Source organism: Danio aesculapii, chromosome 19 (genome assembly GCF_903798145.1).
Source record: "Danio aesculapii chromosome 19, fDanAes4.1, whole genome shotgun sequence".
NCBI lineage: Eukaryota > Metazoa > Chordata > Actinopteri > Cypriniformes > Danionidae > Danio > Danio aesculapii.
In genome coordinates, this window is record NC_079453.1 from 2,473,949 (window position 1) to 2,491,300 (window position 17,352).

Sequence of the window (17,352 nt, forward strand, 5' to 3'; positions counted from 1 at the left end):
GTTTCCAGCATTCTTCAAAGTGTCTTCTTTAGTATTTAACAGAAGAAAGAAACTCATAAAACTTTATAATCACTTGAGGGTGAATAAATAGTGACTCAATGTTAATTTTTGTGTGAACTGCCCCTATAAGGTGCATAGGTTGATTCGGTCCAATTCTCCTTCGCCATACAGTATTGACGATGATAAGCGATCACTGCCAAATACGAAAAAATAAAAATAACCCAAAGTAAACCAACAAAAAAATTGTATATACCTACACAGTGTCATCCAAAAACATCAGCTCAGAAATGCAAACGGAAACGCTCGGTGCTCAGTCTCTCGTAGTGTCAGAGCGAGCGCTTCTGGATGATCAGTGACTCCTCTATGCTACGGCCGTGTACAGTTCGGCACAGTACAGTGCTGGAAGGAGAGCAGCAGGAGGCACTGTGAGATAAAGAGAGGCATGTTTTGAGTGGAGATCCTCTATTCGGGCTCCGCGTGTCTCTCTGATTTCTGCTCTCCCTCTGCGTTTGAGCGGGAGGAGCGTCCGGCTGTCACCTCTTCTGCAAGCTACGCAATTTGTGTGAATATTTGAGCACCCGCGGCGAGCGCGAGTGGAGCTTCTCGAAGAGCTCAGGAAACTTGTACTGAGGGAACAGCGTCTCCAGGAAGCCCTCCAGAAAGACGTAGACCAGACGGCGGTTCAGTGGCTGGTGCTGGAACATCTCGAACACACGCAGGATGCCTTTACGTGTGGTGTCCGCTCCGATGATGTGCTTCAACTCATCTGGAAAAACACAATTAGAGAAAGTACAGGACAATTTTAGATGAGGACTCAGTATTAACCCTTTAACTACTCCACCAAGAAAAAAATGTTTGGATTGCATTTCTTATCTCCTAATGTCGCTAGTTAACACTCTCAATGCATTTTTTTCAACACATCCCATAATTTCTACAATATCAACCTCTACCAAATGGTAGATATATCGTTTATGGTAAAAATACCGGAATTAATACTACGAAAAATCTGAAAATATGAAGTGTGAGACCAATTTATTTAAAAACATAATCAAAATAAAACATTTTTGAATAATAAATCATCTTTATTTTTTGAAGTATGCCTTAAATATTCCAGATTCTCAATCAACATGCTTTCTTGTTTTACAATAAAAACAAAATTAAGTGTAGTAGTGCAGCAGGATTATGTTTGTTTGATTTTTTTGTAAACCAACAGTGCTGTGTGTGTAAACCTTTATTTAAAACAGTCATTCTTTAAATAACTTCAACAGTATTTAACATACAGTTATAAGCACTATTTAAAACAGTAAAACATGGTCAACCATTTGCTTGAGCAGGCAGTTTAAGGGTTAATATACACTTATATATACACACAGCTGAAATCAGAATTATTAAACCCTGTTGGAAATTTTCTTTTTTAAATATTTCCCAATTGATGTTTAACAGATTCAGGAAATTTTCACAGTATGCCTGATAATATTTTTTCTTCTGGAGAAAGTTTTATTTGTTTTATTTCAGCTAGAATAAAAGCAGTTTTTAATTGTTTAAAAATCATTTTAAGGTCAAAATTATTAGCCCCTTTAAGCTATATTTTTCTGATAGTCAACAAAACAAACCATCATTATACAATAACTTGCCTAATTACCCTAACCTGTCTAGTTAACCTAATTAACCTAGTTAAGCCTTTAAATGTCACTTTAAGCTGTATAGAAGTGTCTTGAAGAATATCTAGTCTAATATTATTTACTGTCATCATGGCAAAGAGAAAATAAATCAGTTATTAGAGATGAGTTATTAAAACTATTATGATTAGAAATGTGTTGAAAATTTTTCTTTGTTAAAAAATAAACAGGGGGGCTTATAATTCAGGGGGGCTAATAATTCTGACTTGAACTGTATATATATAAATATATATACTAAAAAACATTTTAAAAAATTATATAAAATAAATAGATTTTAAATTAAATTAAATGTTTTTTTTAAAGTTTACAATAGCAACAATTTAGATAACAATTAATGGACATTTTTATATCAATAGAGAGCTTTTATAATGCAAAATGTTTCAGATTTAGACCAAAAAAAAATGTTTTCAATGGTTGTAATGGCTTAACCCTTTAACAGCCTGCTCTACCAAATGGTTGACCGTGTTTTGACTGTTTTAAATAATGAATGTTAAAGTCATTTAAAGAATGACTGTTTTAAATAATGGTTTACACACACAGCACTGTTGATTTACAAAAAAAAAAAAAAATTCAAACAAACATAATCTTGTTGCACTACACTTCATTTTGGTTTTATTGTAAAAAAAACAAAACAAACAAACAAACAAACATAACAAGAAAGCGTGTAGAATGAGAATCTGAAATATTTAAGGCATACTTCAAAAAACAAAGATGATTTATTATTCAAAAATGTTTTATTTTGATTATGTTTTTAAATAAATTGGTCTTGCACTTCATATTTTCAGATTTTTTTTGTAGTATTAATTCCGGTATTTTTACCATAAACCGATATATCTACCATTTGGTAGAGGTTGATGTTTTAGAAATTATGGGATGTGTTGAAAAAAATGCATTGAGAGTGTTAACTAGCGACATTAGGAGATAAGAAATGCAATCCAAACATTTTTTTCTTGGTGGAGTAGTAAAGGGTTAATACTGTGTCCTCATCTAATCTTAATCTTCAACAGATTAGGTTTCAGAGGTTACATTTTGGTAATTAAGAGATGATTAGATACAGGACAAGAGCAGCTTTAACTGACCTGGTCTGACTAGTGGTTCAAATCAGAATCAGAATCAGAATCAGAATCAGAATCGGTTTTATTGCCAAGTGTGCTTCACACACACAAGGAATTTGTTTTGGCTACAGAAGCTTCCAGTGTACATAAAGTGACAAGTGACAACACAAAATAATCTGAAAAAATAAAATAATAATAATAAAAAATGAACATTAAACAGATGCGGTTAGTGAAGAAACCTGGATGTTGAGTTGTATGTACAGATTGTTATAAATATACAGGTTATAAGGTGCTGTGTACAAGTGCAAATGTAGAAAGTATTGCATTGTATATTGATATAAGGTGCTGTGTACAAGTGCGTATGAGAAAGTATTGCACATATTTATTGCACAGTAGGGGAATATTTAACTGTTCATAAGGTAGATCGCCTGAGGAAAGAAACTTTTCCTGTGTCTGGCTGTTTTTGTGCTCTGTGCTCTGAAGCGCCGACCAGACGGTAACAGTTCGAACAGGTAGTGTGCTGGGTGTGAGGCGTCCAGAGTGATTTTGCGAGCCCTTTTACTCACTCTGGAAGAGTACAGTTCTTGAAGTGTAGGAAGGGTAGTGCCAGTGATTCGTTCAGCAGTCCGGACTATTCGCTGTAGTCTACGGAGGTCAGTTTTGGCAGCTGAGCCGAACCAGACGGTGATTGAAGTGCAGAGGATGGATTGGATGACAGCTGAGTAGAACTGTACGAGCAGCTCCTGTGGCAGGTTGAACTTCCTCAGCTGACGAAGGAAGTACAGTCTCTGCTGGGCTTTCTTCACAATAGAGTCTATATGAGTGTCCCACTTCAGATCCTGAGAGATGGTGGTGCCCAGGAACCTGAATGACTCTACTGCAGCCACAGTGCTGTTCATGATGGTGAGTGGGGGGAGTGCAGGGGGGTTTCTCCTGAAGTCCACTATCATCTCCACTGTTTTGAGCGTGTTCAGCTCCAGGTTGTTGTATCTGCACCAAAACGCCAGCCGCTCCACCTCCTGTCTGTATGCAGACTCGTCACCGTTCTGGATGAGGCCGATAACAGTAGTGTCGTCTGCAAACTTAATGAGTTTGATGGAGGGGTCTTTTGCAGTGCAGTCGTTGGTGTACAGGGAGAAGAGCAGTGGAGAAAGAACACATCCCTGGGGGGCACCAGTGCTGATGGTGCGGCTGTCGGATGGTTTTTTGCCCATTCTGACTAGCTGCTGTCTATCTGTCAGAAAGCTGGTGATCCATTGACAGACAGAGCTAGGAACAGAGAGCTGGGCCAGTTTGTACTCAAGCAGTGATGGGACGATGGTGTTAAAGGCAGAACTGAAGTCCACAAACAGAATCCTTGCGTAGTTCCCTGGTTTGTCCAGATGTTGTAGGGTATAATGCAGTCCCATGTTGACTGCATCATCCACAGACCGGTTTGCTCTATAGGCGAACTGCAGGGGGTCCAGCAGGGGTCCAGTGATGTCCTTCAGATATGCTAGCACCAGTCTTTCGAATGACTTCATGGCCACAGATGTTAAGGCCACAGGTCTGTAGTCATTGAGTCCTGTGATCTTTGGCTTCTTTGGGATTGGGATGATGGTGGAGCGCTTAAAGCAGGATGGAACTTTGCGCTGTTCCAGTGATCTATTGAAGATATGGGAGAAAATGGGAGCCAGCTGGTCAGCGCAGGTTCTCAGACAGGCTGGTGAGACACCATCTGGCCCTGGTGCTTTCCTTCTCTTCTGTTTACTGAAGATCTGACGCACATTTTCCTCACTGATCTGAAGAGCAGGGGGGGAGAGGAAGATGGCTGGAGGTGTTGATGGCTGTGTAGGGCGATGGTCCGGGCTGTGTTGATGTGGTGTTGATGGCTGTGTAGGGAGATGGTCCGGGCTGTGTTGATGTGGTATTGATGGCCGTGTAGGGCGATGGTCCGGGCTGTGTTGATGTGGTGTTGATGGCTGTGTAGGGAGATGGTCCGGGCGGGTGTGAGGTGTCTGGTCATAGGTGTCAAACCTACAGTAGAACATATTCAGCTCGTTTGCAATATGTTTATTGCTGTCGATACTGGGGGACGGTGTCTTGTAATTAGTGAAATCTTTTAAGCCTCTCCACACTGATGCAGGGTCGTTAGCTGAAAACTGGTTTTGCAGCTTTTTGGCATAGCTTTTCTTAGCCACACCAATCTCCTTTGTCAATGTGTTCCTGGCCCGATTGTACAGGATCCTGTCACCACTCCTGTAAGCATCCTCTTTGGCCTGACGAAGCTGTCTGAGTTTTGGTGTGAACCATGGTTTATCATTGTTAAATGACAAGTAGGTCCTGGTAGGGATGCATAACTCCTCACAGAAACTGATGTATGATGTTACAGTCTCTGTGAGCTCGTCCAGATCTGTGGCTGCAGCTTCAAAAACATCCCAGTCAGTGCATTCAAAACAGGCTTGTAAGACCTGCTCTGTGTCGTTGGTCCATCTCTTGACAGTCCTTAATACTGGCTTAGTAGTTTTAAGTTTTTGCCTGTAAGTTGGTATAAGATGAACCAGGCAGTGATCGGAGAGTCCTAGAGCTGCTCTGGCGATGGAGCGATATGCATCCTTTATTGTGGTGTAGCAATGGTCCAAAATTTTATTGCCTCTGGTGGGGCATGTAATGTGCTGTTTGAATTTAGGCAGCTCGTGTGTGAGTTTTGCCTGATTAAAGTCCCCAAGTATGATAAAAGCAGAGTCCGGGTGTTGTTGTTCTGTCTCTGTGATCAGATCAGCCAGCTGTTGCAGCGCAGTACTCACGTGTGCTTGCGGTGGAATGTAAACACAGACGAGAATGAACGAGGAAAACTCTCTTGATTAGTTTCATTGAAAAAATAAATCAACAAATAAAAATACCAACATTTTAGACAGCAGTGAAGTCTCAAAATTCTTAACTTCAATTTTGACTCCATATAAAAAAATAAATAAATAAAATGCAAGTGATCAGTCTAACAGTCTAATCAGTCTAACAGTAGCTTTTATAGGCAGAAATAAAATATGTATACTAAATATACAGCAAAAATAATCATTTTGTGAAATAAATTCAAAGGAGATGCATGAAATGGATCAAAAGTGATGAAAAAGACATTGACAATGTTAGAAAATGTTTCAGCTTTAAATAAACTCTGTTTTGTTTTACTTGCTATATTTTTGTTAACACAAAATTAGGAAGTAGCAAACCTCTCATAGCAAACCAACAGCATATTAGCAAGATTTCTATTGAACCATGTGACACTGAACACTGCAGTAATGATGCAGACAATTCAGCTCTGAATCACAAGAATAAATGACTTTTACTGCATATTCAAATAAAAAAAGATAGATTTTATTGCATTTTTAATTAAATAAACACAGCCTCTAGGAACAAAATGCTTGCACATAGATAAAATAAACAAAACCCTTGAAATTAGTTTATCCAATCATTTGGCTAGGCTGATTGTGCATATAGCTAAAAATAAAATTGCACGTTGCTGATTTTCTACTATCACCAATGCTGAAAGTGCGCTCAATAAATAAATAAATAAATAAATAAACATCGGCATATTCAGTACTATTGTCTCATGCTAAAGTGTGTATTTACCTGGCATGATGCCCAGGAGTGTGGTTTTGGCGGCGACTCGTGTCCTCATGCGGAAGCTTTTGTCTCTGCGTGGTGGCGTCTCGGCCAGGATTCCGTTCGGCCAATAAGAGTCTCTGTGGAGTAAAAAAAACCCCACAAATCAGAAGAAAAAGCAGAAGCACAAACAACATGTCATACCAGAAAACACACAAGTGTGAAACCATCACCTGAATCTCTTCACGTAATCAGACACCTGCTCCGGAGACGTCATGTTGTCCACGTGATCCACGATTTTCCTGCAATGAGACAAAAAACATGTTCATTGTTCATTTATTGACTTTTCAGCTTGCTTCTCTATAATGTTCTCAGGATAAATTACTAAGGGTAACAAAGCCATTTCAAAAAATGAACACTAAAATACATTGAGGTGATAATAAATCAGTTTAAAACGCCTCTAAATAAAACACAATTCAAAATAAAAACAACGTAGTTGATTAAAATATGACTAGGCATGTTGGCTTTTCTTTAAATATATATTTGTTTGTCTTTTATGAGCTGAAACAACTGAGATTAGACTTGAAATGAGTACAAAAATTGTTCTTCCACTAGGGTTTACATGTTTGAACGCATTTTCCATCTGTGCGTGTGATTAATACAGTGGTTTATCACAGGTTTGGCATTAGCGAGTTTAATCTGCTCCTCTGAAATATTCAGACGGAGCGCCTCTTTTGCGGTGATATCCTCTTTCTCATTACAATAAAAGCCCACATGACCTGGAGCCCAGCACAACAAAACACTGGAGTGCTTTTTGCATAAACAGTCTGCTTCAGCTATAACTAGGGCCAGACGGACTTTTATTTAACGTTTAAAACGCAAATCCAATAGGATTCACTTTATTTGCTAAACAAAGCAAGTCTCTCCTATAATATCTCTACTAAAAGACACAAAATATTACTGTACAAACTGCATTGTACATAAATCAGATGAGCATTTTCATATTAGTCAATAATATTACTGTCATTAATTTAAAAACTGAATAAATAAACAGAATTAATGATGGGCTAAAAATTCTGCGCCCGTAGATTCTGTGTGGGCCTAGCTATAACCTCGTGTGTATGTGTGTGCACACGTGTGTATGACTACATGTATGAATGTGTGTGCATTTGTATAGGAATGTATGCGTGTGCATATGAATGCATGCCTGTATAAATGCATGTATGTATGTGGGCATGCATTCATGCATATATATGTGCGTGTGCTTATGACTGCATGTGTGTGTGTGTGTCTGTGACTATGTATGAATTTGTTTGTAGTTGCGAGTGAGGCGGGGCTGAGAGCCGTGAGGGTGTACGAAGCGGTGGCGTGAGTGAGACACCTGGACGCATCACCTGCCTCGAGTCTCACAGAGGAGCCCTGGAAGCTAAAAGGAGAAGAGACGCCAGTGCTAGACGAGAGAGGAGTGGGCTTGGACATATTATGTGACTGTTGCTTTCAGTTTGTTTTGTTTCATTTGTTATTCAATTATTTGAAGTGCGTTGGTTCTCCGTCTCCTTCATGGCTACCATGTGGCCGTTAACATTATTACATGTGTTATTAAGTATGTGTATATAAATGCATGCATGTGTTTGACTGCATGTATGTGTATTTGTGTATGAATGTGTGTATTTGTGTATGAATGTATTTACGTATGTGTGTATATCGCACCTGTTAATGGTATCTCCATAGGTGGCTTTGATGAGCTGCTGAAGGAGGTTTTTGATGTTTCTCCTCAGCCACTGATTTCTCTCCTTCAGGTCAAACACCTCGTCCATCAGCAGCAGCATCACTCTCAGAGGAATATTATCATCCACCTACTCAGAAAAACAGCATTATCAAGCTGACAGACCCAAACAAACACCCTCACAGCATACATGCTTGTATGTGTATGACTGTATGTATGAATGTGTGTGTGCATTTGTGTATGAATGTATGTGTGCATGTACGTGTGCAAACATGCTTGTGTTTGTGTGTGTGTATATATGTATATGTTTATATGTATGTTTATATGTATGTATGTATGTATGTATGTATATATATATATATATATATATATATATATATATATATATATATATATATATATATATATATATGTATATGTATGTTTATGTATATATATGTATATGTATATATATATATTTATTTATATATTTATTTATATATTTATATATATTTATATATTTATTTATATATTTATACATATTTATATATATATATATATATTTATATATATTTATATATATATATATATATATATATATATATTTATATATATATATATATATATATATATATATATTTATATATATTTATATATATATATATATATATATATATATATATATATATATATATATATTATGTGTGTGTTTATGTGCAAAATAATCACAAAATCAACAAATCCCTATTTGTCTATTTATCTCACTCACATTGTCGTCCAGCTGAGCCGAGACACGGCAGTGTTCAGGATCAATGTCAGACTTCTGGATTAAAGGAGGCACCTGTGGAGCAGAAACATCCGTATTATTAACATGCATTAAATAATAAAAGTCCCATCGTAAGTATTTCGCCTACATGTAACTGTATTCCCCACCAGATCAGCTACAGTATGCATAGGAAATGACTAAAGTCTAAAGACTCCCAGAGAAATGAATAGACATGCAGATGTTGAGCTGTCAGACGGTTTGGCTCTTGCTCCTTGTGTTCTGTGATTCTCCATCGTGATCTACCTTAAATATGGACTGTTTAATATCCTGGCCAAGTTTCTCTGACATGCGGCCCATGTCCGCCGACACTTTGGACACTCCCTCAGCCAGGCTGTCCGGCAGGGACTTGACGGCGTTGGACACGTTCCTCATGGAGCTCCGGAGAGGATTCACAAACGTGTCCATCTGTCCAAGTCCAGAGAACAGCACAGATTTACAAACACGGAGAATCCAGTCAGAAAAACAAGTCTACGCCGCTCCGCTCTGAGGATTCAGCACTGCAGAGCCACTAGTGCAGGTGAAATCATTAATATTAGCCCTCCTGGGAAATTTTAGATTATTTTTCCAATGTTTCTGAAGTGCTGTTATTTCTTCTGGAGAATGTTTTATTTTTTAGTTTGGCTGGGAAAAAGCTGTTTTTACATTTTTATTAGGATAATTATTATTAGCCCCCTTAAGAAAAACATTAGTATTTTACCCTCAAATATTTCCCAAGTGATGTTTAATAGACCATGAACATTTTCACAGTATCAATATTATTAGTCCCTATAAGAAATATATGTATAATTCAAACATTTCCCAAGTGATGTTTAGCAGACCAAGGAAATTTTCACAGTATTTTCTATAATATTTTTTATCTTCTGGAAAAAGTTGAGTTTTTTAGTTTGGCTGGAGAAAACAGCAGTTTTTAGATTTGTTTTAAATATTATTTTTAAGGTGAATATTATTAACCCGCTTAAGATATATATATAATTATTTTTTTTTATATCTTTGAAACACAGTCCCTCCCCTGCCGTCCAAAGCCACCCCTTCTAAAACACGAATGCGCACTTTAAAGATGACAGTAGACAATCAACTAGATCATGTCATTCACCAGTTAGAAAACGTTACAGTACTTTATAATATCACAACTCTAAATAAAAAACTATATATCTAGCACGTTTTCAGTTGTAAAAAGCAAAACTTGTCATGTGCAATATTTCATGCATGCACGGATCGGAGGTCTCACGCTCTCATGCACTTTGTCCTAAAGAGACTACTGTGTGCTTAGTGGTTGGCTGGTGGAGTGCAGGAATTACACTTAATACTAAGCCATACTTGCATGCTATTTCAGACTGAATATTCAGAGTAGCGTTGAACAATATAGGGAGCGCGTCACAGGTTATCAATGTTCAAAAATTAACCAATGTGAATATAAAACTAACTTCAGCTCAAAGCAGGTTAGGTGGAATAGAGCTATTTACTTATGTTTTGTTGTTAAACTAAATAAAATCTACATTATTGATGCTGTAAAGGGTCCTTTATTTCAGTGAAAATAGTCACATTACTCTTTTGCCGGAAGATTTCAGTGCAACAACACTGAATTCGTAACACAACAAAATCTACATCAGCTTTGTGTGACTAAAATAATTGTAAAACATTACATTACCTAAAAGAAATACTTCAGCCATGGTGTCATCCTTCCTCCAGCATGCAAAAGTAACTTCAATATTGATTAAGGATTTTAAAAAGTTGATTCAACATTTGTGTTTACCGCTGTGATTGTCTCGTCTGCACATGAACGCGCATTTAGCGGACCTGCATGAACAGAGGAGCGCAGTTGTACAAATTTACATTTGCTGACAGACAGTTTGGGCTACTTATCAGAATTATGGGAATTATCGGCCTGACAATATTTAATCGGATGAACATTTTTTAGTTTTATGCCTTACCCAGAATATAAAAACACATATAAATACATTCAGATCATTTACTTTAATCAGTACTATAGGAATGTGAAGAGACTTTCAACCTGCACAACAGAAAACGTTTCCGAACACAATCACCTACTGCACCGTTAACAGACCAAGGAAATTTTCACAGTATTTGCTATGATATTTTTTCTTCTTGAGGAAGTCTTATTTCTTTTAGTTTGGCTGGAATAAAAGGAGTTTTATCATTTTTTTTAAAGGTGCGGTATGTAAGTTTGACACCCAGTGGTTGAACTAGGTATTGAACTCCTGGATCAAAACAAACGCAAGCGCAGGTTGCCAGATTGACGACAAGAGCGAGTGATTCTAAATAAAAGCAACGGCACCAATAGAAGGACTATTTTCCAAATTAAAAGGAGTTTTGTCCTAACCAACACCTCAAATTGATATATTAGAAACGGCTTCTGTTTCTCACAGGTGAACAACAAGATAAACTGACTTTGATCACCTTAGGTACACCTCATGTGCTTTATTCAGTGTTAAATGCTAATGATGTGAGTTTGAATGGCATTTTACATGACATTTATTGCCATATACTGAAAGTAGCTGCAGATAGTTCACCTCAGGTCTGGAAAATGAAATAAAACCATTTGAAATTAAACTAAACACACATGAGTGATTCAGCATCTACATTTAATAAAGTTAAAGAGCTTTAATATGTATTAAATAGATTATAAACCTCACCATTTCATGAGTGAGTGCATATTCTGTGCTTCTGAATGGCTGCATTTACATTTCTGTCATGTTTCGTCTGGTGCAAATAGCCAAATTGCTTATCACAGTGTATCTCGTCAAGTAGCGTGTTGTTAGGAAACGTGGTTACAACGTAACCTGCTCACCTAATGTTTACGTTCGTAATATTTATATAATTTGCTAATTAATAATCTCATGTGGAACTCTGAATCTGCGTCTTAATTCGGAGTCTGCTACTGTCCACCAGAGGTCGCATTTCAGTCACGGATGCATGCTTTTAGAGCCTTTCTGACTGAATGAATGAAATACACGGTTTTCCACCAAGGCAACCCGGGGAGCTGAAATATAATTGGCTAAACTGGCAATGGGCAGGTTAAAATGACCAAAACAAAGACAGCGATCCAGCATGAAAACACATTTTCAAAGCAGAATATCTGACTTCAGCATGGTTTCTCAGATTAACAAGAATGTTCACTAAGCATTTTTCTCAAATATCTGCAAACATATTATAATATTTTTATGCTATGAGTCAAAAACTTACACACAGCACCTTTAACTATTTTTAAGCTCAATATTATCAGCTCCCTTAAGAAATATTTTTTTCATGGCAGTCAAATACAAAATCATTCAGTTATTAAAACTTTAAAAATATGCTAAAAATACCCTTCTCTCCGATAAACAGCACTAAATATGACAAAAAGAATGAAAATTTCACAGGAAGGCTAATCATTTTGACTTCAACTATATATGTGTATTTACTGAACAACAGTATTCAGCTGTCCCAGGATCAGTGGATCATGTGAGCTTCATTGTCTTTCCCACTGCAATTAGACCTGCTGATGTTTCCTGCAGAGCCTGTGGTTGCTATTCCTCACGTTGTCCCGATTGGCAATTAACAATATATGATTTCAATAATGAACGCTGCGCTGCTTTAGTCTGTTTGTTCTCTATCTATCCATCCGCCCGTTTATCCAGATGATCAAGACTGTCATGTTGTTAAAAGTAGCATCTGTGGCTTTTTCATATTATTTTATAACTGATTACGATTTGATTAGTTGGCTTAGTTATTGAAAATGCTTACAGAAATGATTAACAATAGAAAAATCTACTGTGAAGATCTGGAGAGAATGTGAGGAATTTCTAAGAGATTAAAGGGATAGTTCAAGCAAAAATTACAACTGTGTCTTTATTTACTCATCCATCACTTGTCGCAAACCTGCTTCGGTTGGACATAAAAGAAGATATTTTGAAATATTAGATTAGATCATACCTGTCAACATTGGGATGTGAAAATACAGGATATACCCACCATAATAAGGGACCCCCCCCTTAAAAAAAATCTCCCAAATTACTAAACATGTTCATTTGGAGCTGTTTCATTGTAAATAAACAGTTAAATGGCTAGAGATATGTTTTATTATTATTATTTACAAAAGATAAACAGTATACATGAGCAGCAAATACAGTTTAGCTTATTAAAATTAATAGCTATTATGATGAAATAGAATCAAGCTATCAAATCTCATTAGCCGTTTCTTCACTGTATAACACATTCTGATTAAAGAGCAACGAATGAATTTCCTATTTATTTAGATTTTTATATAAATAACAGGTGTCACTTTAAAAATGCACATATCTAACGTTATAATGAAAGCATTCGATTGCTTTCCTAACTTTTTATGCTCATTTAGGACGAAATTAGTTGTGTTTGGGAAAAAAACCCACCAAGATCGACATCTTTAGAAGTTATTAATATTATTTACATGTATATGTCTGTTCAAACACGCACTTAAACCCAGACTTTCACTTCGCTCTAAATCGCGTCTACAGAATCCGTTTGGGAAACAGCGTCTATTTATCACTATGGAGTGCGTCAGCTGACAGTCACGCACCGCTATATGACTGTTTTGAGGATTGCATATGAAGGGGAGACGGCATCTATAATGAAAAGGAAGGGAATCCCGCTGTTTTTATATTTATTTCAAAGTGTTTTCTAGCCTAAACAAAGCGAAAGCACAGAGCAGACTCATTAAGAGAAAGGGGCGTCCCCTGGTGGTTCGGCAGTATATGTTGCGTATAGGAAGGCTCTGCTCTCTAATGTTTATTTGCCACCCTTCAGAAAAAGACTGGAAATATGGGAGAAATACGGGAGAAATACCTTTACGGGATGATAGCGGTATAGAACTGTAAAATGCAGGAGAATCCCGGGAAAAACGGGAGGGTTGACAGGTATGGATTAGATTCAACTTTATTGTCATCACACATGCACAAGTACAAGGCAATGTAATGCAGTTTAGGTCTAACCAGCAGTGCAATAGCAGCAAGTGCAGGATACAGGTATAACTTATAAAGTGCAATTATAGAAAAACTATGTTGATTTTCGCAGATGGATGTGCTATGAACATTAGTTGTATTAATTATGAACAGTGATTTTCAATAGATGAATATTTGTACAGGCTGCTATTAATATTCAGAGGTATGCAGATAGATATGAACTTAATTATAAATGTATATGTACAGTGGGTATGTACAATTCAAGATGAAGTGCGAATAATATGTGCAATTTTAATTGTGCAAATATTAAATAACAAATAATGAAGTGCTCATGGGGAGTGTAAGTTATGAGGAGAGTGTGGGGGTGTATGTGAGGGGGAATACTATAACTTCCGTAGTATTTGTTTAGTCAATGGTTACAGGTTTCCAACATTCTTCAAAATATCTTCTTTTGTGTTTAACAAAAAGAGTTTGGAACCACTTAAGAGCGAGTAAACGGAGTACATTTTCATTTTTGATTCAATTATCCCTTTAATACTTTAATTGTTTGGCCAGGACGCATTAACATGATCAAAAGTGGCGGTAAAGAAGTTCAGCACAAAAATATTAAGCAGCAGCTGTTTTCAACATTGATAATAATGAGAAATATTGGAGCAGCAGATGATTATATTAAACCGATTTGAAGACTGGAGTGATGATGCTGAAAATTCAGCTTTGAATCACAGTAATAAATCACATTTTAACATGTAATCAAATAGATGACAGAAATGTTATACTGTAATAATATTACTGTTTATTAGTGTTTGTCATAAAACAGATGCAGCATTGAGAAGCGTTTTTTGCAACAAATGGTACCAACCACAAACTAAAAAGCAGATTATAGGTGAATACCGATTTTTGATTTTGATTTAGATCTTTTTTTTGTAAGTGTACAGTTGAAGTCAGAATTATTAGCCCTTGTGTATATTTTTCCCCAAATTCTGTGTAAAGAAGTTTAACACATTTCTAAACATAATAGCTTTAATAACTCATCTCTAATAACTGATTTATTTTATCTTCGCCATGATGACAGTAAATAATATTAGACTAGATATTCTTCAAGATACTAGTATTCAGCTTAAAGTGACATTTAAAGGCTTAACTAGGTTACTTATGGTAAAGTTAGGGTAATTAGGCAAGCCATTGTATAACAGTGTTTTTTCTGTAGACAAGGGGGCTAATAATATTAAAATGGGTTTTAAAAAAATGAAAAACTGCTTTTATTCTAGCTGAAATAAACCAAATAAGACTTTCTCCAGAAGAAAAAATATTATCAGACATACTGTGAAAAATTCCTTGCTCTGTTAAACATCATTTAGGAAATATTTAAAAAAGAAAAATATTCATAGGAGGGCAAATATTTATGACTTCAACTGTATATAAAAAATTATTAATGAAAATAAACCAGAGAAATTGATGAACAGCTAATCATCACCCTAACAGACACTGAACACCATCACCAATTCTTCTACACTGATTTTTTGCATGTGTCTTTTCTCACCTTGCGTGCAAATTCTCGTTTGCCTTTACTGTACGCTTTGTTTTCCAGGAAGTCGTAAACGTAGGGCATCAGAATCGGACAGGCCTTCACCATCTCCGGGTTCAGCAGCAGCTGGAAGACAAATTCAGCTCTCAGCAAAACTGGATCAGCAGAATCTAAAATAAGCACACGTTCTGATGTCACACACCTGCAAATAAGCGTTCAGGTCCTTCTTCCTCTTCTCCAAGAACTCCCTGTCCATGTTGTTAAAGGTCTTTTTGCCAGGAAGCTTGAGAATCGGAGCAAGGCTCTCAAACTACAGAGAAAATGCATGGGTTAGTAAACCCAGTCAGATTAATCCCAAAGCTGGTTTTACTGCAGGTGAATGATATTTACAAAGTACTGTACAGTCTCGCTCCCTTTGCAGGCAAGCTCAATAAATATCTACTATGGTATTACTGATACTGGCAGTCAACATCATAGTTTGTTTTTTCATATTTTACCAAAAAAGTACTGCATTTTATAATAATAATAATAATAATAATAATAATAATAATAATAATAATAATAATAATAATAATATAATAATAATAATAATAATAATGATAATAATAATAGTAATAATAATAATATAAATAAAAAAAAAATAATAATAATAATAAAAAATAATAATAATAAGATTGAATGTTATAAATGAATCCCAAAAACACCAAAAATAAAAATGACAAAAATACAGTGTTGCGGTTAAAAAATAATCTCCAAATTTTAAATAAAAAACATAAGATTTATTTATTTATATATATATATATATATATATATATATATATATATATATATATATATATATATATATATATATATATATATATATAGGGGCGACGCTGTGGAGCAGTGGGTAGCGTTGTCGCATTACAGCAAGAAGAATATACATATATACACACATGCACGCACAGCATAAATGAGTAAATTTATATTTCTATCCATTTCTAAGTGAATATAGATGATATATAAATGTTTCATTTAAAAGATGTTTAATGATATAAAATAACATTTTAGTCATTAAACATCTTTGATAATAAAAAGATGATACACTGAAATTAATGCGAATTATTCCACACACAAAAAAAAAAATCTACAACTCAACAAAATTGTTTATATTTTTAGTTTTTCTTTTAACTGTACCTATTTTTCTAAATGTTATATTTTCCCCTAACATATAAATGTGGGATATTTATATTTATTATAAAAAAGTTATTAATATTTATTATTCAAATCTTTTATATACTTTTTATTTGTGTGTGTGTGTGTGTGTGTGTGTGTGTGTGTGTGTGTGTGTGTCTGTGTGTGTGTCTGTGTGTGTGTGTGTGTGTGTGTGTGTATTACATCAAAGAAAAAAATTGATTAAAAAATATATATTTAATTTCTCATTTTATAAAACTACAAATTAATTACAAAACATATTAATATTACTTTTTAAAATAAGGTTTTATTTTAAAATGAGTGTTAATTAAGGTAAAGTTGAATTTGGTCACAATGATTGATCATAATGATAATTCACATTGCACATTCACTCCAAAATAAATGGTCAATTGTCAATTGTGTATTTAAATTGCTTTTAAATGTATTAAACAGTTAATCAGTATAATTTGTTGTTCTTGCATTTGCCCATTACGGAGAAGAAAATCCCCCCAAAATGACTTAAAACTACATTAAAATTATTAACCATATATATCTGTCTGGTTCTCGAATCTGATTGGCCAATCAATATTTTTTAAAATCACCTCTGAATAAAAGAATTGATTCTTTTTGCAATCGACTCTCAATTTTTGAATCACCCCTGAAAAGAAGAACTGATTCTTTTTGCAGTCGACTCTTGATTTTGGAATAACCTCAGATTAGAAAAATTGATTCTTTTTCTGTTCAACTCGCAATTTTTGATTCACCTCAGAATATAAGAATTGATTCCTAATCACCTCTGAATAGAAGAATGGATTCTTTTTAAAATCGACTCGATTTTTGAATCAACTCTGAATAGAAGAATTGATTCTTTTT

At 35.4% G+C, this 17,352-nt stretch overlaps 1 protein-coding gene across 1 annotated transcript in view; it reads right to left on the reverse strand.

Annotated features, from left to right (window-relative positions):
* Nucleotides 1-227: 227 nt before the first annotated feature.
* Nucleotides 228-17,352, reverse strand: part of snx13 (sorting nexin 13) — a 64,698-nt gene continuing 47,573 nt past the window's right edge. Inside the window, exons 19-26 of the mRNA XM_056479639.1 lie at nucleotides 15,509-15,616; nucleotides 15,322-15,432; nucleotides 9,088-9,249; nucleotides 8,788-8,859; nucleotides 8,024-8,169; nucleotides 6,547-6,615; nucleotides 6,341-6,453; nucleotides 228-766 (exon numbers count right to left, since the gene is read on the reverse strand). Coding sequence (XP_056335614.1) covers nucleotides 534-766; nucleotides 6,341-6,453; nucleotides 6,547-6,615; nucleotides 8,024-8,169; nucleotides 8,788-8,859; nucleotides 9,088-9,249; nucleotides 15,322-15,432; nucleotides 15,509-15,616 — 1,014 coding nt within the window. The 3' untranslated portion in view covers nucleotides 228-533. The remainder of the gene's footprint in view (nucleotides 767-6,340; nucleotides 6,454-6,546; nucleotides 6,616-8,023; nucleotides 8,170-8,787; nucleotides 8,860-9,087; nucleotides 9,250-15,321; nucleotides 15,433-15,508; nucleotides 15,617-17,352) is intronic.